Source organism: Arvicanthis niloticus, chromosome 6 (assembly GCF_011762505.2).
Source record: "Arvicanthis niloticus isolate mArvNil1 chromosome 6, mArvNil1.pat.X, whole genome shotgun sequence".
In the NCBI taxonomy this organism is placed as follows: Eukaryota; Metazoa; Chordata; class Mammalia; order Rodentia; family Muridae; genus Arvicanthis; species Arvicanthis niloticus.
In genome coordinates this window covers 43,546,037-43,573,222 of record NC_047663.1, presented here as the reverse complement: position 1 = coordinate 43,573,222, position 27,186 = coordinate 43,546,037, and the positions used below count along the sequence as shown (strand labels likewise).

Genomic DNA, 27,186 nt, shown 5'->3' with positions numbered 1-27,186 from the left:
CCTTTCCACTGCCAGGTAATCAAAGAAAAACTAAGGCTGAAACCTGCAACTGGGTCTGAGGTTCGGGGAAAACTAGAAACAAAGTGTGACCTGAACATGCAACAGCAGGAAGAAGAGAAAGCTCGGCTCCTCATCGGTTTAAGTGTGGGTGACAAGAACCCTGGCAAGAAGTCCATCTTTGGCAGGCGCAAGTGATGTGGAGACCCAAGTGACTGAAGTATAGAATTGACTCTGGCTCAGGATCCAGGGATGTGAGGGTGGACAGCTTCCCTTCATCCCACAGGATTTATGGGGCATATGGGAACTGAGAGAGACACTGTTTAACAGCTGGCCTGTCCCTGCAGGGCATGGTGGACAAAAGTGCTGACTTCCCTCTCATGGTATTAGGTTATCTCCCCACCCCCACCCCCACCCCGCCAGAGGGGCAAGGAAACCAGAAGACCCAGGGATCGTGTCCAAACCTAGTATCCTGCTCCTTTGGGGCAACAGAAAGGGTGGGGGGATAGTTTTGATCAAGTATGATAAATTTTTATAAAGACATATATATATATATATAAAACATATATATATATTTCTAAATGTAGTTGCTCTCCCTTTGTGCCAATAAGCTAAGGGGAGGAGTCTGATCTTCTGTGCCTCACTCCACTGCCTTGTTGTATGAGAGGTGTTAGGTTTGAGGGGGGGGAAAGCTTCCCATTCTGTGTGTTCACTTGGGAGGATGGCATTAGGAGCCAGGGCTGGCTATGGGTACCATACTTTCCTCCCTGGGGTATGCCTGGGAGAATGGAGAAAAAAAAAGATTTAAAGAAAAAATATTTTAAATTTGATGCTGGCCTTTTTTAATTGTATTGAGTAAAAGCATTCAAGTTGTCTGTGTCCTTCCCTCCTCACTCACCCAACACATTTTTTAAGTGCCCCTGTAATGACAGTGGTCTTTCTTCTCTGTCTTGAAGTCTTACCATAACCACAGATACTTCCCAGTTCGGGTATGATGCTGACCTAAAGCTGATGGGTCTGTGTACACTGGAAGAGGTGGGGCTCATGGGTAATGCAGCATCAGAGAAAGGAGTTGCTTATGTAACTGGGATAGCAGATTTAGCAGAAGGAAAGAAGGCAGAGGCTGGGATGGGAGCAGTGAGCTGTCGGCAGGGACAACACACCCGGGTGTCTGCTCCTCAAAAGGTAGGGTATGGGGCTCTGGTATAGGCTCTGGCTGCCTAAGGGTGGGAAGTAAAAGATGTAGGGTCCTGAGACTAGAAAGTGCCTAGTTAGGAGCCTGTCACTAAGTGTTGGGGTGGGCATAGAGGTTATAATGTGAATAACCCACTTACAAACAGGTTGTATTCCTGTTGTGTTGTAGAGAAAACATACAACTGTTACTGTTATAGAGATTTTGAGTTATGTCAGGGAAATCTAGGTCACATCACAAAGCCTGGGAGTAGTGGTTGTCAACATATGTGTTGGAACCCCTTTAGGGGTTGAACAACCCTTTCACAGGGGTCACATCAGATATGCTGCATATCAGATACTTATATTGTAATTCATAACAGCAAAATTGCAGTTATCAAGTAACAAAAATAATTTTATGGTTAGGGGTCACCACACCATGAAGAATTGTGTTAAAGGGTCACAGCATTGAGAAGCTTGAGAACTGCTGCTCTAGAGGTTAAGACTAGAGGAAGGGGTACCTGTTAAGATGGGCAAAACCTGCAGTGCTTCATGAGAAGGCTTAGAATGGCTCCCTTCTCAGCAGGGTGGCAACATCCAGGGTCACTGTGCTGGAGGCTGGAAGAGCCTCTGGTGTGGTATGGGGACCATCAGGTCAGGTCTGGAAGAACTATGGGAACTACAGAGACATCAGTGCCTACGTCAGGAGCCCCTCCAGCCAGCTCCACTGCTACTAGAGAAACCTCGGTCACAGTGGCCAGTGCCTCATTTCATCAGCCTCTTTCTACCAGAGTTTCCCATAAGGCCTGTTAGGGAGCAGCAGGAGCTGAAGGTAGGTCGTTGTAGTCCCTGGGAAGTGTCTATTTAGGGAAAAATCGAGAAACAACCAGTCTCAAATTGCCCTCTTCCTTGTTCAGATTTTAGGCCTTGTGGCTAAGGGTTCATTTGGAACTGTCCTAAAAGTGCTAGATTGTGCCCAGAAAGCTGTATTTGCAGTGAAGGTACGAATCAAGCCATGTAGCTTACTCAGTAGTCCCTGTTTACAATCTTAGTTCCAGAGATTAGGGGGAACAAGTTAAAATAGCATTATTTTCATGCATTACCATGCCTCTCCGATTATAGGTGGTGTCCAAAGTAAAGGTTCTACAGCAGGATACCCTGAGGCAGTGCAAAGAGGAGGTTAGCATCCAGGTATGCAGAGTTCTGAAAGCATGGCTGAAGAACTGAATTGTTGGTGGAGAAAGTACCTTTCTTTTTCCAACTTACCTGCTTTTCTTGATTCTACCTTCCCTGTATGTTTCTATCCTGATGTAGTATAGCACCAAAGTAAATCCTGACAAAAGTTATTAGCTGTGGACATGCTCCAAGTTCTGCCAGGGAACTCTACAACGTATCTTGGCGTGCTCCTAAGCAATGAGCTGGCTTCAGGGTTTTCCGGGAGAGAGTCCCAAATGAGTTCTGAATCAGAAGATGAAGCAGCAGTTCATTTCTAGATAAGGCAACGTGGGATTTCCTGGCTGCCTTTATCATCAAAAAGCTTGTTCTTTCCTAACTTGCTGTTTTCTTTGTCCCTAGCGGCAGATCAACCATCCTTTTGTACACAGTTTGGGGGACAGCTGGCAGGGAAAACGACACCTCTTTATTAGTGAGTGACTGGGTTTTGTCTTTCCCCGAAAAGGTTCATATACTGCCCTTCCCACCTGACATTATCCTGCTTTTGTTTGGCTTCTCTCCTCTAACATTTCTATATTCCAAAAGAGGGAAACAGATAGTGGCATTAGTTTGGGCAGGAGGTCCATAATGCCTTGAGCCCAGGCATTATAGTATAGACCTCAAGTGTTGCCCAGACTTCTGGTGCTTTGCAGTGTGCAGCTACTGCAGCATGGATCTCTACTCCCTGTGGTCTGCTGTTGGTTGTTTTCCAAAGGATTGTATCCGTCTCTTTGCAGCTGAACTGGTCCTTGTACTGTGTAAGTGAAAATGTGGTAAAAGAAATGAAAAGGGGAGAGTTAAGTTAGTGGGGAGGAGAAAATAGAATTAAGATTTAATTTTGGAAGTCAGAGTAGAGAAGAGATAGGGGTTACAAAGAAACTGGCAGACACACCCATGCTCACTGTCCTCCACAGGCTATCTCCATGACTTGGGTATCATCCATCGTGATGTAAAGGTAGAGTCAAGTCTTTTTTCTTAGGTTGAGCAAGAATCTCAAGAAGTTTCAACAGGTCTGAGAAAGCAGTAGGAAGCAGAGACAGTTGATTTGGGTTCCTATGAATGCGAAGGATTTGGGTGTGGGTCCTCCCAGGCTTGAGTGCTGAACAGACCTCCAGCTAGCAGCTCTACAAGAAAGAATGCCAGATGTGGTCATACTTGTCTGTTCCCCAGCACTGTTGGAAGGCAGGAGGAGTGCCACAAGTTTGAGGCTAGCCTGGTATATGGTATATATACCAAATTCTCAGCTGGCCTGAGCTACATAGTAAGACCCTTTGTCAAAACAACAATGAAAAACCAAATCAGAGCCAAAGGACAGAGTAAGATAATGAATGTCCTCTTGCCCATGATTTCAGATGGAGAATATCCTGCTGGATGAACGAGGTATGTCTTTTCCTTCCTTGGCCCCAGGATGAGTGGCACTTTTTTTTTTTTTTTTTTTTTTTTGAGACAGGGTTTCTCTGTGTAGCCCTGCCTGTCCTGCAACTCACTCTGTAGACCAGGCTGGTCTTGAATTCAGAAATCTGCCTGCCTCTGCCACCCAAGTGCTGGGATTAAAGGTGTGCGCCACCACTGCCCGGCTTGAGTGGTATTTCTTTTTTTTTTTTTTTTTTTTTTTTTTGGTTTTTTCGAGACAGGGTTTCTCTGTTTAGCCTTGGCTGTCCTGGAACTCACTTGGTAGACCAGGTTGGCCTCGAACTCAGAAATCCGCCTGCCTCTGCCTCCCAAGTGCTGGGATTAAAGGCGTGCGCCACCACCGCCCGGCTTGAGTGGTACTTCTTAAACAAACATAGGTTGAACACATAGTTTCCTTACTTCGTAGGCCATCTGAAAGTGACAGACTTTGGTCTGTCTCGCCGTCTATCTCAGGGAGCACAAGCCTATACTATCTGTGGCACTCTTCAGTACATGGGTGAGAAAGAAGCTATGGCTGGTGGGGAAGATGCCTTAAGGATATGAGTGATGAGTACCTTTCATACCCTAGCCCCAGAGGTCCTGAGTGGTGGGCCTTACAACCACACTGCTGACTGGTGGTCCCTGGGAGTACTGCTTTTCTCTCTGGCAACTGGTAAGGTGAGAAAATGGTTAATGGTGTCGAGCAGGGAAAAGAGATTTGCTTTGTGGTGGAAAAGACCTTAGAAAGCCTTTCCTTCCCACCTGCTACCCCCTTTAATTCAGTTCCCAGTGGCTGCAGAGAGAGATCATGTGACCATGTTGGCAAGTTTGACCCACTGTGAATCTGAGATCCCAGCGTCTATTAATCAGGAGCTCTCACTCCTGCTCCATGAGGTGAGCATACACACTATCTTCCTTTTTGACTCCCAAGCTATTCATCATCATCTTTTCATTGAAGTGGTATTTCCCACCCACCCTGTGTGATGGGGATTGAGATGTCTGACTACCCATTTCCCCTCTAACTGCCTCCTGCAGATTTCATTCCTGAGCTGCTGCCACCCTCAATCCTCATCCAGGGCAGACAGGTCCTTTTGAAGAGCACAGGCCAATGCTACCTTATCATCTGAAAATCCAAAGCCATTTCCTTTTTTGTCACCAGCCCTCCCAATCTCTCCAATCACTATGTTCCTCTTTACAAATCTGTGCTCAGGATTGCCTGCCTCCCACAGCTCCACAAACTGTTCCCTTGACATCACCTCTGTTCAGTCTCTTTCTTATCCCAGTCTCATACTTTGTTTTCTTTCAGCTCTTATGCCAGAACCCTCTGCACCGTCTACGATATCTGCATCACTTCCAGGTCCACCCTTTCTTTCGGGGTGTGGCCTTTGACCCTGAGCTCCTACAGAAGCAGCCAGTGAACTTTGTCATGGAGACACAAGATACCTGGCCCAGTCCATTGGAGTTCACGTCCTTTGAAGACTTTGACTGTGATCTGGAGTCCTTGGTCCATTCCATCTCTATTGATTCTCTACTGTAGATAGGCATCTAGCCAGAAACCACTCAGTACCACCACTATAACTATCCAATTTTTACTTTGTTGTTCCTTATTGTAGGTACAATACAATACCTGTTCTATTGTAGGTACCGGGCCAGAGTTTAGTCTTTGGCATTCTGCAACTGATAGCCAAAACTGCCCTTAATGCTTTCCTATCACACCACCCACCTCTCAATTGTGGGCCAAGGCAACAACCTTTACTTCTCCAATACTTTTACTTAAGCTGCCAAACAAAGGCTTCTTGAACTTTACCGTATCCATGTTTTTCTCCCATACTTCCTTTCTTGGGCAATAATGACACTCTGTGGACTCCCTAGGTGCTATTTATGTTTTAACAAGTCAGATGCCAGGTGATAGTAGTGGCACATGCCTTTAATCTCTGCACTGGGGATACAGGCAGGTAGATCTCTGAGTTTGAGGCCAGCCTGGTCTACAGAGTCCCAGGATACTCAGGGATACACAGAGAAACCCTGTCTCAAAAAAAAAAAAAAAAAAAGACACAAGGATTACTAAATTGATCATTTCTCCCATACAACCCAAGATTTAGAGTTGGTTTTGTTTTTGCTTCCGGACTAGACCAGCAGAGGACCAGGGGATCAAAAAATGAAGAAGGAAATATGGGATTGGGTCATGCCCAAGCTATATCTTATGCCACACCAAGCAGGCTTATTTTATTAAGTACAGAATCTTATATACAGGAAAATGGGATAGACATCAGAAAACTGTCTTATAGTGGACTGGAGTCAGCAGAAGACTAATCAAGCAATGCTGAATGAAGGGGAAACAAGTGCATCACAGAGGAGCACATAGCAGCCTTGGGACTGATAGCCTTTTAGGGGGAACACGTGGTTTCTCAGTATATAAAGCAGCAGCTAGCTCCCCCAGGGCCCTGGCCCCAGACAATTATTGGCTCTGCTAAGCATATTCCTTATTTTAGACAAGGAACTTCAGTCCTCCACACATCAGGCTTCAGGGAAAGCCTTAGCCTAGCTCCCCATCCCAACACCTTTAGGTTTTTTAAGATCCAGGGATTTGGGCTGGAGAGATGGCTCAGCAGTTAAGAGCACTGACTGCTCTTCCAGAGGTCATGAGTTCAATTCCCAGCAACTACATGTAATGGCTCACAACTATCTGTAATGGGGTCTGGTGCCCTCTTCTGTCTTCTGGTGTGTCTGAAGACAGCAATGGTGGTATATTCATATGCATAAAATAAATCTTTAAAAAAATTTAAATCATCTTCCCTGGTTACATAGTGAATTCAAGGCTAACCTGAGACAATGTTTTCTTTTAAAAAGAATGCCAATAGTTGATTTTTATAGCAGATGCCTTTAACCCCAGCACTTGGGAGGCAGAGGCTGGATCTCTGATTTTGAGGCTAGCCTGATCTATAGAGGGAGTTCCAGGACAGCCAGGACTACAAAGAGAAGCCCTATCTGGAAAAAATAAACCAACCAATCAACCAAATAAATAAATGGGGAGAAAACATAGAAGAAACATGAAGACTCTAAGTAGAAAAAGAAGGAGAAAGCTGGTTGGGTGTGGTGGTACATGCCTTTAGTGGGGCAGAGGCAGAGTAGGCCTCTGTGAGAACAAGGCCAGCCTGGTCTACAACTTGAGTTCCAAGACAGCCAGGGATACAGAGAAACCCTGTTTCAAAAAAAAAGAAGGGAGGCTCTAGAGAGATGTCTCAGTGGTTAAGAGCGATGACTGCTCTTCCAGAGGTCCTGAGTTCAATTCCCAGCAACCACATGGTGGCTCACAACCATCTGTAACGAGATCTGAAGCCCTTTCTGGTGTGTGGAGACGATGACAGTGTACTCACATATATAAAATAAGTCTTAAAAAAAAATAAAAGGTAAAGCTTTGGTAACACAGGCCTGTAACCCCTTGATGTCAGGACTACAAAATTCAGTTAGGGAAATTAAGTCCTTAGCAAGACCCAGTCACAGTGAAAAGAAAGCACCACTCCTAGATATCTATGTTTATGCATCAAAGTATCTGTAGAAAAAAAAATGTACATATGTATTAACAAAATTAGTCTGTATGTACATACGTGTGTTTATATAAAAGTGTACATACAATTGGTCATTTCCTGAGGATAGACTTGATCTACCTTTAATTCATCTTTACATTTATTATATTACTTACCACAAATATGGTTTTGATCAAGGTATTACAGTATTTTCCTTCCTGTCTATTTGTTACTGGGAGCACACTATCTTTGTATGAACACATCTGGGATCTCACATGCCAACTGCCACAAGGGCTGAGCATCCCACACACATTAGTGTGATATAAACTTTTGCTAACATTTACCTGCTTAGATTTTTCTGACACTTCCAAGTATTTATTTGCTGGGTCTTTTTTTTTCCCCTAAGGATTTATTTATTTTATGTATATGAGTACACTATTGCTCTCTTTAGACACACCAGAAGAGGTGATCAGATCCAATTACAGATGGTTGTGAGCCACCATGTGTTTGCTGGGAATTGAACTCAGGACCTCTGGAAGAGCAGTCAGTGCTCTTAACTGCTGAGCTATCTCTCCAGCCCTTGCTTGGTCTTTTTCTGTTTTCTTTTTCTTTTTTCTTTCTTTCTTTCTTTTTTTTCTTTTTTCTTTTCTTTTCTTTTTTTTTTTTTTGAGACCTGTGTAGACCAGGCTGGCCTTGAACTCACAGAGATCCACCTGCTTCTCTTGCCTCTTCAGTGCTGAGATCATGCTAGGCTTTGCACCTAGCTTTTTATTTGGTTACTGGAGATCCAAACTCAGGTCCTCAGGCTTTCATGACAAGCTCGTTACTGAGTCATCTCCCCATTCTTCTCCTTAAGTAATTAATTGTTACCCATGTTCAAAAGGCTTTTGTTGTTGTTGTTTTTTGTTTTTCGAGACAGGGTTTCTCTGTGTAGCCCTGGCTGTCCTGGAACTCACTTTGTAGACCAGGCTGGCCTCGAACTCAGAAATCCACCTGCCTCTGCCTCCCAAGTGCTGGGATTAAAGGCATGCATCACCACTGCCCGGCTCAAAAGGTTTTAAAACAAGAGATTTTAATATATTTTATTTAACCTAGCACATCTAAATATTTCACTATGTAATTCATATTAAAAATAGTTTTTTTCCATACAAGGTCAGAAATGCAGTGTGCATTTTACACCTGTATTAACATTCCCATTTGAAGAATTCAAAGCTACATGTAGCCAGCAGAAAGTTACTGGACAGTACAGTTCCTGATGAGCGTGCATCATACATTAACACTTCTACATTGGCCTGCAATTTCAGCATTCAAGAGGCTAAGGGCCAGGCAGTGGTGGTGTGGCGCACGCCTTTAAAACCTGCACTTGGGAAGCAGAGGCAGGTGGAGTTTGAGGACAGCTAGGGTTACACAGAGAAACCTTTGTGTGTGTGTGTGTGTGTGTGTGTGTGTGTGTGTGTGCAAGTTAATAATATAGCAAGCACCTGAAACAGTGCCAGGATCATCATAAATGTACAGTACATATCAGCTATTATTCTAGTAATCCTGTTACGGTAGACTCCGAAGTTAGACACAAACAAGAAAGGCCCAGAAATTCTGAAGAGGCGTTTACCTGAATGCCGAAGTTGGGCACTTAGGAACTCCCTCAGGCCGTTATGAAACTGGCACCTACACCTGGACAGCCCAACCCTGAGTGAAGTGCGGCTCACTCGGTAACCGGGGGAACGGAGCCACTGAAACAAGACTCCTCGACCCTTCCTTCAGCAGCCCAGAGTCCACGACAGGAGGACACACACCAGCCTACCCAATGCTCAAGCGATAGCGTTAGGCTGAGCGCCCCGCGGCCCGTGGGGGCGTGACGCAAGCAGGTCCCGCCCACCATACGTACCGCGACCGCGCAGCCAATCCGGAAGCGCGTATTGGGTTCAAATAGAGGTGGCGGGTGAATGTGGCGATTTCAACTTGGTCAGATAAAGTGATCGAATTGAAGATGTGGAGGGTGAAAACACTGAATCTCGGCTTGTCGCCTTCGCCCCAAACGGTGAGGAGAGAACTCCCGTGAACAGGGCGCTACCTGGATGGGGCGGGGCGGTGCCGAAGCTGGGGAAGTAGGCTCCCAACGAAGTGGGGCGGTGGGAGGCATTGTTGGCCCCGGCCTAGCGGTTGTGGGAAAACACTCCCAGATTCTGAGCCCAGTTTTCCTCACATTCGCTTTCTCTCTCAGGGGAAACCAGCTATGAGAACTCCTCTCCGAGAGCTTAGACTACAGCCCGAGGCCCTCGCCGATTCAGGGAAAGGTCCCTCTATGTTCTCCTCGCTGACCCCATACCTACGTAGGCTGCAGCTGAAGGTGAGATTTTAGCTTCACAACTGGGCTGTTTGCCCAGGCTCAGATGCTCAGAGGAACAGAGGGTCAAGGCTGGAACGTAATTAATAACGATAATGAAGTCTTCTACTTCCGTGACATCCATTTACAGCTATTCAGGCCAACAGAGAGGTGCCCTAGGGTGGTAAAACGAATCCACTGAGAACCCACACTTCTATTTAGCTGGGTTCGTTTTTTTGTTTTTTTTTTCTTTACTTCTTTTTTTGTTTTTGACCTTTACCAAATTCCTGAGAAATACTTACACTGACACATTTATGGAGAGATCTGTCTCCAAAAGTGAGACCATGTCCCTCTATCCTATGGGGGTTAGAATTTTCCTGTATCCTGTACTTTAAACTATATTACCTTGCAGAATTGTCTATATTGAGATGTACGTTTTTAGTTAGAATGTTTTCTATTGTTATCGTCGTTGTTGTTTTTTTTGTTTTTGTTTTGTTGTTGTTTTGTTTTGTTTTGAGACAGGGTTTCTTTGTGTATCTCTGGCTGTCCTGGAACTCTCTGTAGACCAGGCTGACCTGGAACTCAAAGATCTGCCTGCCTCTGCCTCCCAGTGCTGAGATCAAAGGTGGGAGCCACCACTACCACCACCCAGCTTCTTTAATACTTTTAGAGTTAGTTTTAAAAAAAATGTTTTAGTTTTTTTTTTTTTTTTTTTTTTTTTAATTGTCAACAGGCTTAAAAGAAAAAGTACAAACTGCTATTGTAAAACTTGTTGTCTGGCCAGTGGTGGCGCACGCCTTTAACCCCAGCAGGCAGATTTCTGAGTTCGAGGCCAGCCTGGTCTACAAAGTGAGTTCCAGGACAACCAGGACTACACAGAGAAACCCTGTCTCGAAAAAACCAAAAAAAAAAAAAAAAAAAAAAAAAAAAAGAAAGAAAGAAAAAAGAAAAAAAAAAAAAAAAAAAAAAAAGCCAAAAAAAAAAAAAAAAAAATTGTCAAGAGAGGAGGTTGACCCCCTGGGTTTTTTAGAAATTACTTGGGAAATTGTCTTGAAGAAATCGTCAATGTTCTTGTGGGGAGAACCATGAAGCCTACCATTCTTTCAAAATATGAAAGTTAGCTTTTTTTTCTTTGACCATGATTTTGTTATTTTATTTTGTGGTGCTGGATATTAAACCTAGGTCTTTGTGATTGCTAGACAGACGCTACTACTAGGCTATACCCGAAATCCTATTTCATTAACTTTATCTATTCTGTCTTTAGTAACTCAAGATTTTTGTTTGTTTGGTTTTTGTTTTTTGAGACAGGGTTTCTCAGTGTAGACTCGGCTGCCCCAGAACTCACTCTGTAGACCAGGCTCAGAGATGCACCTGCCTCTGCTTCTTGAGTGCTGTGATTAAAGGTGTGTGCCACCAGCAAGTGGCATCCCTGAGCAATCCCTGAGTTACCCTGGTGTAACTCTAGATTCTGAGAGCACTTAAAACATTCCCCATCCTCTATTCAGTCTCTCCTATCATATCTTTTAAGATGTTGGTTGGAATTAGAAAAATACATGGCAAGGTCATATTGAAGCTAAAATCTCTGTTGGCATAGATTTGCTTTGTCTGTTTATACTATGGGCTGCATCCCCTATATGTATGGGATGCATAAGGATCCAAAATGGTTTTCTATCTTTCTTTCCCTACTAGTAGTTCTGTGTAGTAACCAGCAAGGATTAGTTAACTTCTTACCTCAGAAGAGATAATGAGGACTCTGGTTTTTCTGAGTTTGGATATTACAACAAACTCCCAATTATATGTTGAGGGCTGAGCTGGACTGCCTTAGTCAACTATTTTGTTTCTTTTGGCAGGAAAGCTGCAACAACTCATCTCCAGTGGATTTTATCAATACTGAGAACAACCTCCTTTCAGAACAGTTCAGCCATCCTTCAAAGTACATAGAAGCTTGTCAGCATGAATCAGATCCAACTCCTGAAAGCAACTCTCCTTTCAATACTTTGGAGAAAGCAATAGAAACAATGGATGACTTTGTAATGGAACCCATAGATGATAGTATAATGAAGACCATGGTGCTTTTACCCTTTTCATTAGGGCAGCAGCAAGATCTGATGCTCCAGGCTCACTCAGATACCACAACAGAGAGAAATAAAAGCTCTCTAAATGAGTCTTTGGGGCTAGAAGATCTGGTGGAAAAGGAGGTGGCACCTTGTGTGGAAGACAACTTAACAGAGATTGTTGCTATTAGTCCTGAGCAACCTCCATCTGAGGACCCTCCATTACGACACAGTGACACTGAAGCTGCACCTGAGGACTTAGTTCCTTCTGAAAATGTCTTGAATTTCTCTATGGCTCGTCTTTCTCCTTCAGCTGTCTTGACCAAAGATTTCTCTGTCGATCACGTGGATCCAGGGGAGGAAACTGTAGAGAATAGAGTTATACAGGAAATGGAAAAGAGCTTTCCCACATTCCCTGACGAGGCTGACTTGGGAGATCAAGCACCTGCTGCAAATGCAGAAGATATTTCATCCTTATACCTGCCATCAAGTCTAGTAGAAATGGGACCCCAGGAAGCTCCAGGCCCAACAATAGAAGATGCCAGTAGGATTCCTGGCTTAGAGTCAGAGACTTGGATGTCCCCATTGGCCTGGCTAGAAAAATGTGGGAATACATCAGTCATGCTGCAAAATCTCCGCCAGAGTTTATCCTTTCCTTCTGTACTTCAGGATGCTGCTGTTGGCAGTTCACCCCTCTCCACTTGTTCTGTGGGAACTTCCTTTACTCCTCCAGCGCCACTGGAAGTAGGCACCAAGGATAGTGCTTCAGAGACAGAGCGTCTCCTCTTGGGGTAAGTGACCTCTAAGGTTGTGCCTCTGGAGCGCCAATATTCTGCACCTGCCACTTGAATCTCTTCCCCTTCCTGTTGTCTTTTCTTTTCTTGTGGTAGCTGCCGTCCCCCAGATCTGGCTTCCTTGTCCCGACATGACTTGGAAGAGAACCTGCTGAACGCCCTTGTCTTGCTGGAAGTTCTTTCCCACCAGCTACAAGCCTGGAAGAGCCAGCTGACCGTCCCTCACCAGGAAGCTCAAGACAGTAGCACACAGACTGACAGCTCTTCTTGTGGGGTAAGAAGCTTCTTCATAGAACTTGGAGGATCCCAATGGACCCTCTGCCTCACCTCTGCCTCAGAAACTAAGCTGAGAAGCTGCCAGAGGGAAACGAGGATGCCTTAGTCTCAGACTTAGTCATAGAATACTTGTAGAAGCGGAGAGTTTGAGGCAAATATGGTGGTACATGCCACCCTAGCACTCCGGAAGCTGAGGTAGGATGACCTCAAATTCAAGGCCAATGATTGTGCACACTTTTTTTTTTTGTTTTTTGTTTTGTTTTTTTGTTTTGTTTTGTTTTTTTGTTTTTTTTCGAGACAGGGTTTCTCTGTGTAGCCCTGGCTGTCCTGGAACTCACTCTGTAGACCAGGTTGGCCTTGAACTCAGAAATCCGCCTGCCTCTGCCTCCCAAGTGCTGGAATTAAAGGCGTGCGTCACCACCGCCCGGCTGATTGTGCACACTTTTAATTCTGGCACTCAGGAGACAGGGGCAGGTGGATTTCTGAGACCAGCCTGATCTACAGAGTAAGTTTCAGGACAACCATGGCTGCACAGGAAAAAAAGAGAAAAAACTGAAGATCTGGACAGGTCTTAAACCGCTTGGCATTTACTGGACTGAGTATATCCATCCAGACTGTCCAAGGCAAGTAAGCAGAGTTTTTCCACTTCTCTAGTGCTCAGAATTGAACCCAGAACCTCTGTGTGCTAGGCATATCCAGAGCAGTATCTTTAGCCCAAGGCAGGGAAGTTTTAAATTTAAAAATTTTAAATTTTCTTCTTCTTTTTTTTTTTTAGATTTATTTATTTATTTTATGTATGAGTACATTGTAGCTGTCTTCAGACACACCAGAAGAGGACACAGGATCTCATTACAGATGGTGTGAGCTTCCATGTGGTTGCTGGGAATTGAACTCAGGACCTCTGGAAGAGCAAGTCATTGTTCTTAACCACTGACTTCAGCCCCAAGAATCATTTTCTAAGTCATTGTCTTGCAGATATTTTATTTACTAATTATTTTCTTCCCTATTTCTCCATTGCCAGTTCCCAGTCCCTTTTGACTAAGGAAGAGCATACTTAACTTCCCTCCCGTTCCAATTATTTATTTTTAGTTATTCAACACAGGGTTTCTCTGTGTAGCCCTGGCTGTCCTGGAACTCACTCTGTAGACCAGGCTGGCCTCAGACTCACAGAGATCCACCTGCCTCTGCCTCCAGTGTGCTGGGATTAAAGGCATTCGTGTACCACCACTGCTTGGCCCCATTCCAAATTTTACAAGCCAGTCAAGGAAAAGGAAAATCTTTGCACATGTACCAAGAAAGCAAATGACTGAAGTGATTAAGTAAGGCCATATAAGTGGATCATTAAACTTCTGTTTATTTTTATTTTTTTTTTTTTTATTTTTATTTATTTATTTATTTTTTTTGAGACAGGGTCACTCTTAGCCTGAGGTATCTCACTGTAATTCTGGCCAGTTTTGAACTTTTAGTCATCCTCTGGCCTCTGCTTCTCAAAATGCTAGGATTAGGACTGTAGATATGAGCCATTATGCCCAGCTGAATTAATAAACTTTTTGTTTTGCCTTTTTAGTTTTTTGAGACAGAATCTATCATGTAGCCCTGGTGGCTGGCCTAGAACTCACAGAGATCTACTTTCCTCTGCTTCCTGAGTTCTCTGGATTAAAAGCATGTACCACAAAAACCAACAAACTCTTTCTTTTGGTGTCTTTAAGGCAAGGTTTCACTGTGTAACCCAGACTGGTGTCAAACTTATGGTGATCCAGTCTCCTAGATGCTGAGATACATACAAGCTTATGTTATCATGTCCAGCTAAATAAGCTGGGTTTTTGTGTGTGCATGTGCTAGTTGTGTGTGTGTGTATGTAAGTATGTATGTATGTATGTATGTATGTATATAAGTATGAGAGAGAGAAAAAGAAAGTGCCACACATAGCACCTGGAGACTAGAGGCCATCTTTTGGGAGTTGGTTCTCTTCATTGTCAGTTCTGAGGATAGAACTAGAGTTGACAGAATTGCTTGACCATCTTGCCAGTCATTACACATTAATGATGAAAGTTCACTAAGATTTTTGGCAGATGTTCCCAAAGGAGGTCCTGGTCTTGCACCCAAGACCAGGTTATTCTGTTATTCTGTTATTTAGCAAAAGGATTTTAGTGTTGTTAGAATGGAAAACAGTTATGAATTTTTGCTGGATCATGTTGTATTATGGGAATTACAGTAATCTCTGCATTCAGGAGAGAAGCCTCATGTGTTCCTTTGTAGGAGACTCCCAATAAATTTCCACTGGATGTGTTTAGAATTAGAATTAGAATTAGGATCAAAATTAGAATACTATTGCAAGAAAATACATGAGACCAGAAATGATTATCCTGAAATAAGCCATATCCAGAAAGATAAATAATGCCTTCTTTTTCTTTTCTGCAGACCCTGGATATGTGTGTGTGTGTGTGTGTGTGTGTGTGTGTGTGTGTGATTAAACTAGAGAGGGGACTATGAAAAGGGAAAATGAATAAGGGGAGAGAAAAAAAAAAACAAAACAAAAAACCAAGATAATGGTCTACATGTGACCTGAAAGGGGGAAGGAGGTTAGAGAGAGGAGAGGAGGTCAGGGAGACACGAGAGTGCGCGGCAGTGCTGGGAGCTGCAGAGATGCTCAGCACTTAAGAGCGCCACATGACACGGCTGCACTGAAATACTCATACACATATACAGAGTACATCTAAAAACAAAAATATTTTTAAATGTCATAATGAAACTCATTGCTTTCTACATGAATTAAACAACAACCAAAAAACAAAAACAAAAGCCAGGCATGGTGGTGCACATCTTTAGTCCCAGCACTTGAGAGGCAGAGGCAGGCAGACTTCTATGAGTTTGAAGACAGCCTGTCTAGAGTGAGGATATGTGTCAAAATCCAGCTTTGACATTCATGGGTAAACTGAGGAAGGTAGTGAAGTGTGGTGTTAGAGGGGCCAAAAGCCAGGAGCTCCTGGTAGTTTGGCCCTCTTACTTTCCTGGGACCAGAGTTGATGCTTCTGGCAATGAACTCCTGCTGACAGCACTTGGGGATTAGAAAAAGAAATTTAACTACCCTCCCCTCTTCCTAATACACACCAGAAACTCTGAACTCTTTTATCTTTTAACTCTTATGAGGCTGGAGAGAGGGCTGGAGAGGTAGCTCCAGAGGTCCTGAGTTTAATTCCTAGCACCCACATGGTGGCACACAACCATCTATAAAGGGATCTGATGCCCTCTTCTGGAATGCAGGTGTACATGCAGCAGCACAATGATATGTAAAATAAATAAATAAACAAAAAAAGTTTTACAAAAAGATGCCAGCAAGAAAGTAAAGGATAAAAAGTCATGTATACACATACACTCGGGCAGGCCTGTTCACCTGTTTCATCAATTTCACAAATGTAAACACATACATATAGACAGACATATATCATACATACACATTTGGTGGATGGAGCAGAGCTCCAAGAGCCACACTTGATTTTTTTTCTCTCAGCCTTTTTGGTTTTTGTTGTTGTTGTTTTAAAGATTTATTTATTTATTTTATGTATGTGAGTGTACTGTCACTGTCTTCAGACACCAGAAGAGGGCACCGGATCCCATTACAGATGGTTGTGAGCCATCTATATATGTGTTTGCTGGGAATTGAACTCAGGACCTCTGGAAGAGCAGTCAGTGCTCTTAACCACTGAGCCATCTCTCCAGTCCCCTCTCACCACTTCCTTTTTATAGCTTCTTAGACAAAAGTTCTTTATGAAACTATCTCATAGATAAAATGTTATACAAAAGGGAGTTATAAGCCGGGCAGTGGTGGCGCATGCCTTTAGTCCCAGCACTTGGGAGGTAGAGGCAGGCGGATTTCTGAGTTCAAGGCCAGCCTGGTCTACAGAGTGAGTTCCAGGACAGCCAGGGCTATACAGAGAAACCCTGTCTCGGAAAAAAAACAAAACAAAACAAAAAACTGAAACAAAACAAAAACCAAAAAAAAGGAGTTATAGCAGAAAGTTGATAGTAAGTTCAAAGCTGTTTTATTCTCTAAGTTCATTATAAGTTCAAAGCAACAGTTTCATATGGCCTTGCTTTATCTTGGTGTACGCCTGTGGCCTCATTCTTGGACTTGACCTAGAATGAATGTTTTTCTTTGATCATTAATTTATTTCAAGCCTATTTTTTCTTCCTAATGCAATCTAAGTGCTTGTGACACAGAACTCTATTTGCAGTTTTTTATATTGATGTGTAGGACATTTGTACAATAGAGTTGACTGATGCCCAGGATCATTAGGCCATGTAATGGTGGCAGGAAAGGCACAGCATCGAGAAGCAACCCTTGCATGAGAGGAAAGTAATTTTAGGACCAGTGTTCTAGCAGGGCTTGTAATCCCAGTACTTGGGACGAGTAGGAAGACAGGAGTTCAAGGCCTACCTCAGCTACATTTGAGCTAAGGGCCAGCAGCCTGAGCTACGTAAGAGCCTTTCTTTTATTTTGTTATGTGTTGTAAAATAGGGATAAAGAGCACTGTTGTGAGGCCTCACACAGTGGCATCACAGACATAGAAGAGAGAGAATGGTGTTGGGGAAAGGATGTCGCTATAGTGACTGCAGTGAGTGTTGGAAGGGATAGTGCCTCAAACCCTCTCTTGACTTGCAGATACTACCAATGTAACTTTACTTTCCCCTTAATCTGGAAATCACAGGCTCCTTGTTTCTCAAGCTGACCAGTTTTTCTCTCTCTTGAAACTTCTTTGTATCTTTTTTTCTTGTCCTTGGCCTAATTTCATGTCCCCAGATCTGTCTTCTTCCCTTTTTCTCTGAAACTGCCAGGTCCTTTGGGAGGCCACTGAAGCAGAACCAGAGAAAGGCAATGACATCCCTTCAGCCATTTGCCATCACCATGCATGTCTTTGACACTTGGCTGCCTCTTCACATTAATCTCATCATCTGCCTGACTGCCCAGCTCTGAGCAGTGTGTGTGGCCCTGCCCAGCACTTGTGCCTTTGCATGCACTGCCATAGGAACCCTGAGGATGATGGACTGCCTCCTGAAGGCTGAGTGCCAGTGCCACTGCTCAGTGACTCAGCACTGCGAACCTCCGCAGTAACCTCAGAGGCAATGAAAGCTCCCTATTGGAGGCAGGGGCCAACCTGGGCTACAGAGAGAGTTTCAGGACAGCCTGGTCTACACGGGAAAACCCTGTCTCAAAAAAACAAAAAGAAAAAGAAAACTACTCTTTGGAACACAGTTGCTTTGTAACCCAAGTAGCGTCAAACTCATGACCATGGTGCCTCAGTCTCCCTAGGATTAGCTTCCTTTTACTAAATTTAAGCAGATAGCTAAAGTGCTAAAGTTAGAAAATAGGGGTTGGAGATAGCTCAGTGGTTAAGGGCCTAGTATAGATGAGGTTCAAAGTTCATATTCCAGCATTGCAAGGAGAAAAGATGGACGGGGGTGGGAATTGGGGGGAGTAGGGGAAGTTAGAATCAGTTGGTAAAGTGCATGGCGAGCAGGTTTGAAGACCTAAGTTTGATTCCCAGGAGATGGGTTAAAAAGCTGACATGGTGTTCATGAGCTTGTAATGGTGTAATTATTTATTTATTCATTAATTTATTTAATTAATGTGTATGGGGTTTTTGCCTGCATATATGTCTATGAGCCTAACACTTCTGTGGCTGGTGCCTGAGGAGCCAGAAGAGGATTAAAGGAGTGTCCTGTCACCATGCCTGGCTGCATCCAACTTTTTTTTTTTTTTTTTTTTGAAGTCTTAATCCCAAGCACTTGGGAGGCAGAGACAGATGAATCTCTGAGTTTGAGGCCAGTCTGGTTTCCAGGATAGCTATGGCTACACTGAGAAACCCTGTCTCGACCCCTCCACCCCAAAATTTATTTTATGTATATGTGTATGTGTGGACACCATATGTATACAAGTGACTGCAGAGGCCAGAAGAGAGTGTTTGATCACCCAGAACTGGAGTTACAGGCAGTTGTGAGCCACCTGACTTCAGTGCTAGTGCCAAATACAGTCCAAGGGACTGACTTTGTGTCTTGTGGAAGGCAACCAGTGCTGTCAACCACTGAGCCATCTCTCTTGACCTGAACCCAGCTATGTACATGGGTTCTGAGTAGCCAAACATGGGTCCTCATGTTTGTAAGGCAAGCATTTTACTAAGTATCCAGCCCCCTCTAAGTTTTCTTTCTCGATTGACTTCATCTGATTATGAGCTAACTTTTCCATCTCATATGAACTGTTCTTGCAGCTCATGGGCATGAAGGTACATTAGAGGCTGCTGCTGTATGTGATCCATCTAAAAAGTCATTATTTTTTTTGGCTAGGTCACTAAGACACCTAAACATCTTCAGGACAGCAAGGAGATTAGACAGGCTCTACTGCAAGCCAGGAACGTCATGGTAGGTATTGCTTGAACTTAAACTGATGTCAGGGGCCCTGTGAAGATAAGAATTGGAAGATCCTGGGTTGTTATCAGCAACATCTCATTGGTCATTTCCTTTACTGAGTATTTGGTCTAGCCTTGCTGCCTTTCCCTCTACAGCAGTCATGGGGGCTAGTCTCTAGAGACCTGATGTCCTTGCTTCACCTGTCCCTGACACACGTGAAAGAAGACAGAGTGACAGTGAGTCGGGAGGTAAGCATTGTGAAGTGTGACTGTGGGTCAGGGGGAAGGCACATGCCATAGCATCTCCTTCTTTTCCTGTAGTCTCAACGTGCAGAAACCCTGGTTTCCTCCTGTTCTCGTGTACTGAAGAAATTGAGGGCAAAACTCCAGAGTCTCAAAACAGAATGGGAGGAGGCAAGGCACAGAGAAGAAATGGCCCTTAAAGACAAGGATGCGGTAAGGTGGCCAGCAACTGTCTGTGGATGTAGAAGGACTCCACCTCAAGGTTCTATAGGAATGACTTGAGGTGCCTTGGGGAATTAAGAGCTGCTGAGATCTCAATACTTATGGCCTTCTGTGCCATTTCTTCTGTTACACACACACTGTCCTTGCAACCTTTTCCATAAACAGGCAGAGGCAGTACTGGAGGCTTTCCGTGCACATGCCAGCCAGCGCATCAGCCAACTGGAACAGGGTTTTACATCTATGCAGGAATTCAGAGGCCTTCTAGAGGAGGCACAGACTCAACTGGTAAATGTGTTTTCTTTTTCTGAGATAGGATCTTACTATATAGTTGAGAAGTTGCTATGTAGACCAGGCTGGCATTGAACTCATAGAGACCTGCCTATTTTTGCCTCCTCAGCATTGGGATTAAAGGTATGTGCCACCACTCCCAGCTCAACTGCTAGGTTAAGGGCACTTTTGTTCTTGGGGCCCATGATGACTCTGAAAAGATGGTCACATACTCCCACTTAGCTGCCTCCATAACCTCTGCCTTCCAGATAGGGCTTCACACAGAGCAAGAGGAGCTGGCTCAGCAGACAGTGAGTCTGACTTCTGCCTTGCAGCAGGATTGGACATCAATCCAACTGGATGTGAGTATTTGAGGCCATCACTACCACTCCCTTAGAGGCAGTTTCCTTGTCCTTGAGTATGCTCTACCGAGCCAATTACTTTTGTAGTATGGAACATGGGCAGCTTTGCTGAGGCGGTCTCAAGGACTTACCAAGAAACTCACAGCCAAGAGCCGGCAGGCCCTTCAGGAACGTGATGCTGCGATTGAGGAAAAGAAGCAGGTAACTTGGAGTCGGGGCTGCTTAGACCCGTTTTCTCCCAGCTTACTTGGCTATAGGATTGTGGGAGCCCAGTTGATCTCAGTGTCTTTACTTCAGTAACTTGTCTGGTCTCTACTTGTTCCTGGGATCACCTCCATTTTCTGCAGTGTTGCTGCTCTGGAAGTTTGCTCTGTTGTTCACAGGAAAAGCTGTAATGAGTCCCAGGGTTCTTAACTCTGGAGGAACTACAGGGAGGAACCTGTCTTTTCTAGGTTGTGGAGGAAATGGAACAAGTCTCTGCCCATTTAGAGGACTGTAAAGGCCAAGTAGAACAACTGAAGTTGGAAAATAGTCTCCTTACTGCAGGTGTGTGCGCATGTGTGCAGGTGCATAAACCATTGCCCTGCTTGCTGTGTGGCAGGAGAGTAAGGAGGTGCTGTGAAACACTTGATGTGGGACAAAATTGTATGTTTTTTTGGGGTCCTGGCTTAGTGATCACCATGATGTCATGAGGATACTTTTGATCTAGATCTCTCGGCTCAGCTGCAGATTCTGACTAGCACAGATAGCCAACTAAAGGAACTGCAGAGTCAGCATTCCCATTGTGTCCAGGACCTGGCCATGAAGGATGAACTGCTGCATCAGCTTACCCAGAGCAACAAGGAACAGGCTGCTCAGTGAGTTCCATCAGGTTATCGTGGCACTAGAGACTCAGCATAAAGGTCCGAATGAGATCTAATAGGTGCTCTTTGGCAGATGGCAAAAGGAAGAAACGGAACTGAAACACACAAAGGCAGAACTGCTGCGGCAGCGGGCTGTGTTGGCTCAGGAGATACGGGACCTGAGGGAGACCGTGGAGGTGAGCAGCTCAGCTTGAAGCAGGACAGGGCATTGGGCTAGGGGTCAACCTCTGGACTGACTCCTGCCTGCTGGGGTTGAGGTGAAATTTGAGACTGGACTGGAGAAAGCCTTTGCCCCTAGGCTTTAAAGTTCCCCTCCCTCCCTTCCTCCCTCCCTTCCTTCCTTCCTTCCTTCCTTCCTTCCTTCCTTCTCCCATCTTTCCAGTTTATAGATGAAGAGAGTCAAGTTGCTCACTTGGAGCTGGGCCAGATTGAGAGTCAGTTGAAGGCCACACTAGAAGTTCTACGGGAGCGCAGCCTGCAGTGTGAGACCCTCAGGGACACCGTGGAGAGCCTGAGGTAAGAGTGCTGCTCTCTGCTCTCCACAGTGATTTTTCCACTAACAAGTCCAGAAGCCAAAGTTTCTCTGAAGAGAACCATGGGAGTATCAAGCCTCTCTCTTTCTGGGGAGAGGTGTTCAGAGTAAATCCCTGACCTTTGCTCACCTTTGGCGTTGTGCATTTCAGGGCTGAGCTGGCCAGCACTGAAGCAAAGCATGAGAAACAGGCCCTGGAGAAGACACACCAGCATTCTCAAGAGCTGTGGCTACTGGCTGAGCAGCTACAGAGTCTCACCCTCTTCTTACAGGCAAAACTCAAGGAGAACAAGGTAGGGCACTGGCTTTCCTTCCCATATCATTATGGCTTTTTTTTTTTTTTTCCTTTTTCAATTTTAGCTCTGAAAATTGAATTCAACCTCAAACATATCAGGCAAGCTCTCTGTCACTGAGCCTTATATCCACCCCCAGTTCCCCAGTTGCATCTTTTCTTACATAGAATATATATATATATTTGAAGCTTGATTGATGGATGGATGGATTGATTGATTGGTTGATTTAATGTATAAGTACACTGTCTTCAGACACACCAGAAGGGGGAATTGGATCTCTTTACAGATGGTTGTGAGCCACCATGTGGTTGCTGGGAATTGAACTCAGGACCTCTGGAAGAGCTGTCAGTGCTCTTAACTGCTGAGCCATCTCTCTAACTTTAGACTTTTATTTATTTATTTTTTTTTTTAAGATTTTGTAGCCAGGTAGTGGTGGTGCACGCCTTTAATCCCAGCACTTGGGAGGCAGAGGCAGGTTGGATTTCTAGTTTGAGGCCAGCCTGGTCTACAGAGTGAGTTCCAGGACAGCCGGGGCTACACAGAGAAACCCTGTCTTGAAGGGGGAAAAAAAAAAGAAAAAAGAAAAGAAAGATTCCTGTCATCAAGTCAGGTGGTGGTGCACACCTTTAATCCTAGTACTCAGGAGGCAGAGGCAAGTGGATCTCTGAGTTCAAGGCCAGTCTGGTCTACAAAGTGAGTTCCAATACAGCCAGGGCCTTATGAAGAAAACCCTGTCTCAAATAATAACAACAAGAAGATTCAGCTTTAGGTATGTGTACACGTGAGTGTGTGACACTATGTATGTATGCACATACGTAGATGCATACCACCACAGAGATACACATCGAAAGAGAAGGACATAGACGTAGCTGAGCATAGTGACTGAGGGTCATGAGACTGCTGCAGAGTGGCATTGGCACCTAGGACTGGGCCTGGCAGACTGTCGGAGAGTGGTACATTCACAAATGTTTCAGTGTTGTGGGCTATGTGGCTTTGTCTCAGCTACTTACTCAGCTCTGACAGCTCAAGAGCAGCCACTGACAGTACTGAAGGGAATGAGCCCTCCTGAAACATTGCAAAAGCCATTGGCAAGCTGCAATTTGCTGTCTGTTATGATGTAGAACAGTAAATACTGAACTGGGAACAGATTTTTGAGAGAGTGAAACAGAGAAAATGGTAAACTTAGCTTTATACACACTAGCTTTTAATGTGGAACATTCTGTGATTTTTTTTTTTTTTTTCATAAGCCTTTTCTTGGGGCCCTGAGACTGGGAAAAAGTCCAGTTGGATGAAAGGGATTGAAGAGTCATTCAAGTGGAAATGATAGTCTGAAGTGAATGTTTTTGTAGAGTTCTAGAAGCAAAGCACTCAGGATGAAGACAATAAAGGGAGGACTGAACCCCAAGCAAGTATGTGAGGTTGGAGAGTTAGGAAAGACCTGTGAGTTGAGAAGAGAAACTTCTCCAAGGCCTGTCTATGAGGAGTTGTCATGATCCAGAAGGAAAAGTTTCCCAAAGTGCCCGATCATCAGTATCAAGCAGTACAGTAAAGCTGGAAAGTACACGTTGTACTTGAGAGTAAGGATGCCAGGCCTGGAAAGAAGGTTTAGTGGTTAAGAGCACATACTGTTCTTGCAAAGGACCTGAGTTCACTTCCCAGCATCCACATTTGATATCTACAACTGCCTGTAACTCCAGCTTCAGGGCATCTGACATCCCTCTGTCTTCACTCAAATGCACAGAGACACATAAATAAATACTAATAAACGAGTTTTTGTTTTTTAAAAGAATGCTTAAAAAAAAAAAAAGTAAAGATGTCAGTGGTGTACTACTGATAAGAATTTTGGCTGCCAAGTCCTAGGTAGTGAGATAAGAATTATAGGCCTGCCTTTCTTCCTCCCTCCTCATTAAATAGAAGAGAAAGGATAGTAGTTGATAAAACATTTAAGAGTTTTGTGGGTTTTTTAAAATTATTGTTGTTGCTGGGCAGTGGTGGCGCATGCCTTTAATCCCAGCACTTGGGAGGCAGAGGCAGGTGGATTTCTGAGTTGGAGGACAGCCTGGTCTACAGAGTGAGTTCCAGGACAGCCAGGGCTACACAGAGAAACCCTGTCTTGAAAAATCAAAAAAAAAAAAAAAAAAAAAAAAAAAAGAAAATAAAAGAAAAGAAAAAAAAGAAAAAAGAAAAAAAATTATTGCTGTTTTAGTGGGAGAGGCATGTTCACACATAAGCATCTTCAGGGAAAAGCATTCATGGGAAGCTAGAGAGAGAACCGTAAGGTAGATCATGGACGCTCACCCTGGAAGGACACTTCAGAGCTCAGGAAATCATTCTAAAGTACAGCTGAACAGCTGATTATTATTATTTTTTTTTTTTCTTTGTCTTTAGGCTGAATCAGAGATCACTTTGCCCAGCACAAGCTGTGCTGCAACCCAGGAGCAGCCTCTGTCTGGTGATAGCAGCATCTCAGAGCAGATCCCGACAGCTGTGGTAGATGAAGGTTAATGACTGTGCCATCTCAGGGAGGGGAAACCCTGCTGTTAATCTCAGCCGGTACAGATGCACTCTGCTGGACGTGTCTGTCATACCCCGTTTCTGTGGTGGTGTTTTTTGTTTTTGTTTTTTATTTAAGAGGCAGGGTCTCATGTAGTTCAGGTTGGCCTTGGATTTCTGTGTGGCTGAATATACCTGATTTGTTTTTGCTTTAGTGCCAGAAGCAGCTCCTGTGCCGTTGCTTGGAAGTGTTAAGAGTGCGTTCACCCGAGTGGCCTCAACAGCATCCTGTCAGCCAACAGGTTAGGATGGGCTCCAGGGACCATCCCTCATTTCTCAAAGACCTGGTAGTGATGTGCAAACACAAAAGCACTCAGAAGTGCTTTGCTCTAAAAACCTCAATTCTACTTGGGCTCATTTTATTTCTGTCTTTTGGGATTTGTAACGTTCTGAATAGTTAGACCTTGTGGGTGGGGAACATCAAGTTGTGGAAACAGTGGTTGTGTACCCCATCCTTCTAGGAGAAGGGCTGAGCCTCTGTATGGAACTTTGTTTTTCAGAGACCCCAGACCTGGAGAAGAGCCTGGCAGAAATGAGTACTATGTTACAGGAGCTTAAGAGCCTGTGTTCCCTGCTGCAAGAGTCTAAAGAGGAAGCTGTCGGGGTCCTGCAGAGGGAAATGTGCGCGGTGTACAGTGTTAATGATGAGGAGTGAGGAGAGTGGGCAGCACACATGCCAAGGGCAGAGTATGGGAATGATGCCAGATTCTTCCCTCCATAGCTGTGAACTGCACACTAGACTACAGGCCCAAGAAGAAGAACATCAGGAAGCCCAGAAGGCAAAGGAAGCAGACATAGAGAAGCTGAACCAGGCCTTGTGCTTGCGCCACAAGGTGAAGGAGGGACCTTAAAATGGGGCGATGAAGAACTGGGGCAGCTCCGCTGGCCCACTGGGACCCACTCTCTAGGAATCTAGGTAGTGGGGGGTTTCCAACTACTGCCCTAGTTTTGCCCTTTTGGGGTCAGACATTTCATATCTGAGAATTAGTGATGGATTGACTTGTCTTCTCCATGCAGACTCAGGAGAGAAGCCCAGAACTGAAGCAGAGTTCTGAAACCAAGATGTGCCATGCTTGACTTGGTCCTGAATAAAAAGTGGACTAGTCTCCAGGGCTGAGCATGGCTCAAGCATTCTGTCCTGCTTTCTGGCAAGGGCTGAAAAAAGTTAGCCTTTCCTCAGTGCTTCTGTCCTTTCTTCTTGTCACAGAATGAGAAGGAGCTCCTGGAAGTGATACAGAAGCAGAACGAGAAGATCCTGGGGCAGATAGACAAGAGTAGCCAGCTCATAGTATGTTCCTCTTGATGTTACAGCGGGATCTCTGCTTCTCCCATCTGATGGAGGAAGGAGAGAAAGAGCCTCTGAGTATTGTTGGGTTATCTCTGTTACCCCCGAGAGCTGTTGGGTTACCTCTGCTCTTGTTCCCAGAATCTCAGAGAGGAGGTGACCCAGCTCACACGTTTACTTCGGCGTACAGAGACAGAGTCTAAAGTGCTCCAGGAAGCCCTGGAAGGCCAGCTAGATCCCAGCTGTCAGCTGATGACTACTAACTGGATCCAGGAAAAAGTGTTTCTTTCACAGGAGGTAACACAGAGCTAACAAAGGATCTGTGTAGAAAATGAGAACCCCAGGCTGTACCCCTATTAATATGGACATATTTATAGGTGGACAAGCTGAGGGTTATGTTCCTGGAGGTGAAAACTGAGAAGGAACAACTGATGGACAAGTATCTGAGCCATGTAAGAGGTTCTATGTTCTTCCACCACGAGCACGCACCCTGTCATTACCTCTGTCCTCTCTAGCTTCGTTCTTTTAAGTGTAGGCTAGTTTATGAAGCCTGTTTGCATTTTAGAGGCACATCCTGGAGGAGAATCTTCGGCGCTCTGACACAGAGTTAAAGAAACTCGATGACACAGTGCAGCATATCTATGAGGTAAAGTGAGGGAGGTGGTGGGACCTGGCCGCGGGAGGGGCTGAGGAACACCTGGTTCTCAGCCTGTGCTGGGAGCCAGGCCTGACTTCTTATAGTCACTTCATTTTCTCTTCTCCGGCATCACAGGCCAGGAGCTTTGGCTTCAGGCTTAATATTCAGAACTGTTTTCTGTCTCTTCCCAGACTCTGTTGTCTATCCCAGAGGTAGTGAAGAGTTGCAAGGAGTTACAAGGATTGCTAGAATTTCTGAGCTAAGGAACTGAAAATACTGGAACGCAGTGGTGTGCCGCTGGAATTCCAGCTGCTGGAGCTGGAGGACTGCCGAGTCCCAGGAGTTTGCGACTAACCTAACATGGACAACACAGCAAAAAACCTGAAAGATGAATTCCACTCCACTCCAGTTTCCTTCAGGATCCCTTATCCCAATAATAAAATCAAGTGGCATAGAGCCGACCATGATTTATGCTATTTAAATAAAGTGTATTTAATGTAGTCCTTCCAAGCCACTGAATCTTATTTTGGGGGCAGTAGTGGGCAGGTGAAATCAGGGAGGCAGATCAGCCCTCCAGCCTAGGCACCCTCCACCACTTCCTGCTGCAGCTAAAACCAGGACTGACTGCTTTTCTTTGCTTGATTCTCTTGCTTCCACAAAAAAAAAAAAAAAAAAAAAAAAAAAAAAAAAAAAAAAAAAAATGGGCAATGGACTGCCTGTTCCCTGGATCACTGCCTGTGGGGAACAGAAAAGACTCCATTCACTTACTTTCCCCATCCC

At 44.5% G+C, this 27,186-nt stretch overlaps 3 protein-coding genes across 12 annotated transcripts in view; all 3 read left to right on the top strand.

The window, feature by feature from the left end:
- Bltp2 (bridge-like lipid transfer protein family member 2) overlaps positions 1 to 827 on the top strand; it is a 29,469-nt gene extending 28,642 nt beyond the window's left edge. Inside the window, exon 39 of the mRNA XM_034504293.2 lies at positions 16 to 827. Within this exon, the coding sequence (XP_034360184.1) occupies positions 16 to 195 (180 nt within the window). The 3' untranslated portion in view covers positions 196 to 827. The remainder of the gene's footprint in view (positions 1 to 15) is intronic.
- A 129-nt stretch (positions 828 to 956) lies between these two features.
- Positions 957 to 5,829, top strand: Rskr (ribosomal protein S6 kinase related). Of its 9 annotated transcripts, none has more exons than XM_034507755.2 (12): positions 957 to 1,182; positions 1,754 to 1,999; positions 2,085 to 2,168; positions 2,290 to 2,358; positions 2,743 to 2,812; positions 3,033 to 3,137; positions 3,294 to 3,334; positions 3,732 to 3,759; positions 4,199 to 4,288; positions 4,361 to 4,449; positions 4,555 to 4,665; positions 5,078 to 5,829. In XM_034507755.2, the coding sequence occupies exons 1-12, from the start codon at positions 1,009 to 1,011 to the stop codon at positions 5,306 to 5,308; spliced, it is 1,338 nt and encodes a 445-aa protein (XP_034363646.2). In that variant the 5' UTR covers positions 957 to 1,008; the 3' UTR covers positions 5,309 to 5,829. The 9 variants fall into 9 exon arrangements, with proteins under 9 accessions (XP_034363646.2, XP_034363647.2, XP_034363645.2 ...); XM_034507756.2 differs by having other exon boundaries at positions 1,751 to 1,999; positions 4,367 to 4,449; XM_034507754.2 differs by having other exon boundaries at positions 1,751 to 1,999.
- Positions 5,830 to 9,202: 3,373 nt separating this feature from the next.
- On the top strand, positions 9,203 to 26,906 carry Spag5 (sperm associated antigen 5). Of its 2 annotated transcripts, none has more exons than XM_076936221.1 (24): positions 9,203 to 9,336; positions 9,520 to 9,645; positions 11,472 to 12,466; positions 12,566 to 12,743; positions 19,088 to 19,162; positions 19,309 to 19,398; positions 19,471 to 19,605; positions 19,780 to 19,899; positions 20,151 to 20,243; positions 20,331 to 20,444; positions 20,696 to 20,789; positions 20,953 to 21,100; positions 21,180 to 21,282; positions 21,489 to 21,622; positions 21,790 to 21,931; positions 24,320 to 24,431; positions 24,640 to 24,726; positions 24,985 to 25,105; positions 25,206 to 25,317; positions 25,692 to 25,772; positions 25,911 to 26,066; positions 26,147 to 26,221; positions 26,335 to 26,415; positions 26,598 to 26,906. In XM_076936221.1, exons 1-24 carry the CDS (start codon positions 9,286 to 9,288, stop codon positions 26,667 to 26,669), a joined length of 3,495 nt encoding a protein of 1,164 aa, XP_076792336.1. In that variant the 5' UTR covers positions 9,203 to 9,285; the 3' UTR covers positions 26,670 to 26,906. The 2 variants fall into 2 exon arrangements, with proteins under 2 accessions (XP_076792336.1, XP_034363721.2); XM_034507830.2 differs by having other exon boundaries at positions 19,306 to 19,398.
- The last annotated feature ends 280 nt before the right edge of the window (positions 26,907 to 27,186 follow it).

Bases quoted from the DNA above. Each gene is read 5' to 3' on its own strand.
- Rskr (XM_034507754.2), top strand. From the start codon at position 1,009: ATGGGTCTGTGTACACTGGAAGAGGTGGGGCTCATGGGTAATGCAGCA. The intron at 3,335-3,731 runs GTAGAGTCAAGT...CCATGATTTCAG, and splicing joins TCATCCATCGTGATGTAAAG to ATGGAGAATATCCTGCTGGA. The intron at 4,666-5,077 runs GTGAGCATACAC...GTTTTCTTTCAG, and splicing joins TCTCACTCCTGCTCCATGAG to CTCTTATGCCAGAACCCTCT.
- Spag5 (XM_034507830.2), top strand. From the start codon at position 9,286: ATGTGGAGGGTGAAAACACTGAATCTCGGCTTGTCGCCTTCGCCCCAA. The intron at 12,467-12,565 runs GTAAGTGACCTC...TTCTTGTGGTAG, and splicing joins ACAGAGCGTCTCCTCTTGGG to CTGCCGTCCCCCAGATCTGG. The intron at 24,727-24,984 runs GTTAGGATGGGC...TTTGTTTTTCAG, and splicing joins AGCATCCTGTCAGCCAACAG to AGACCCCAGACCTGGAGAAG.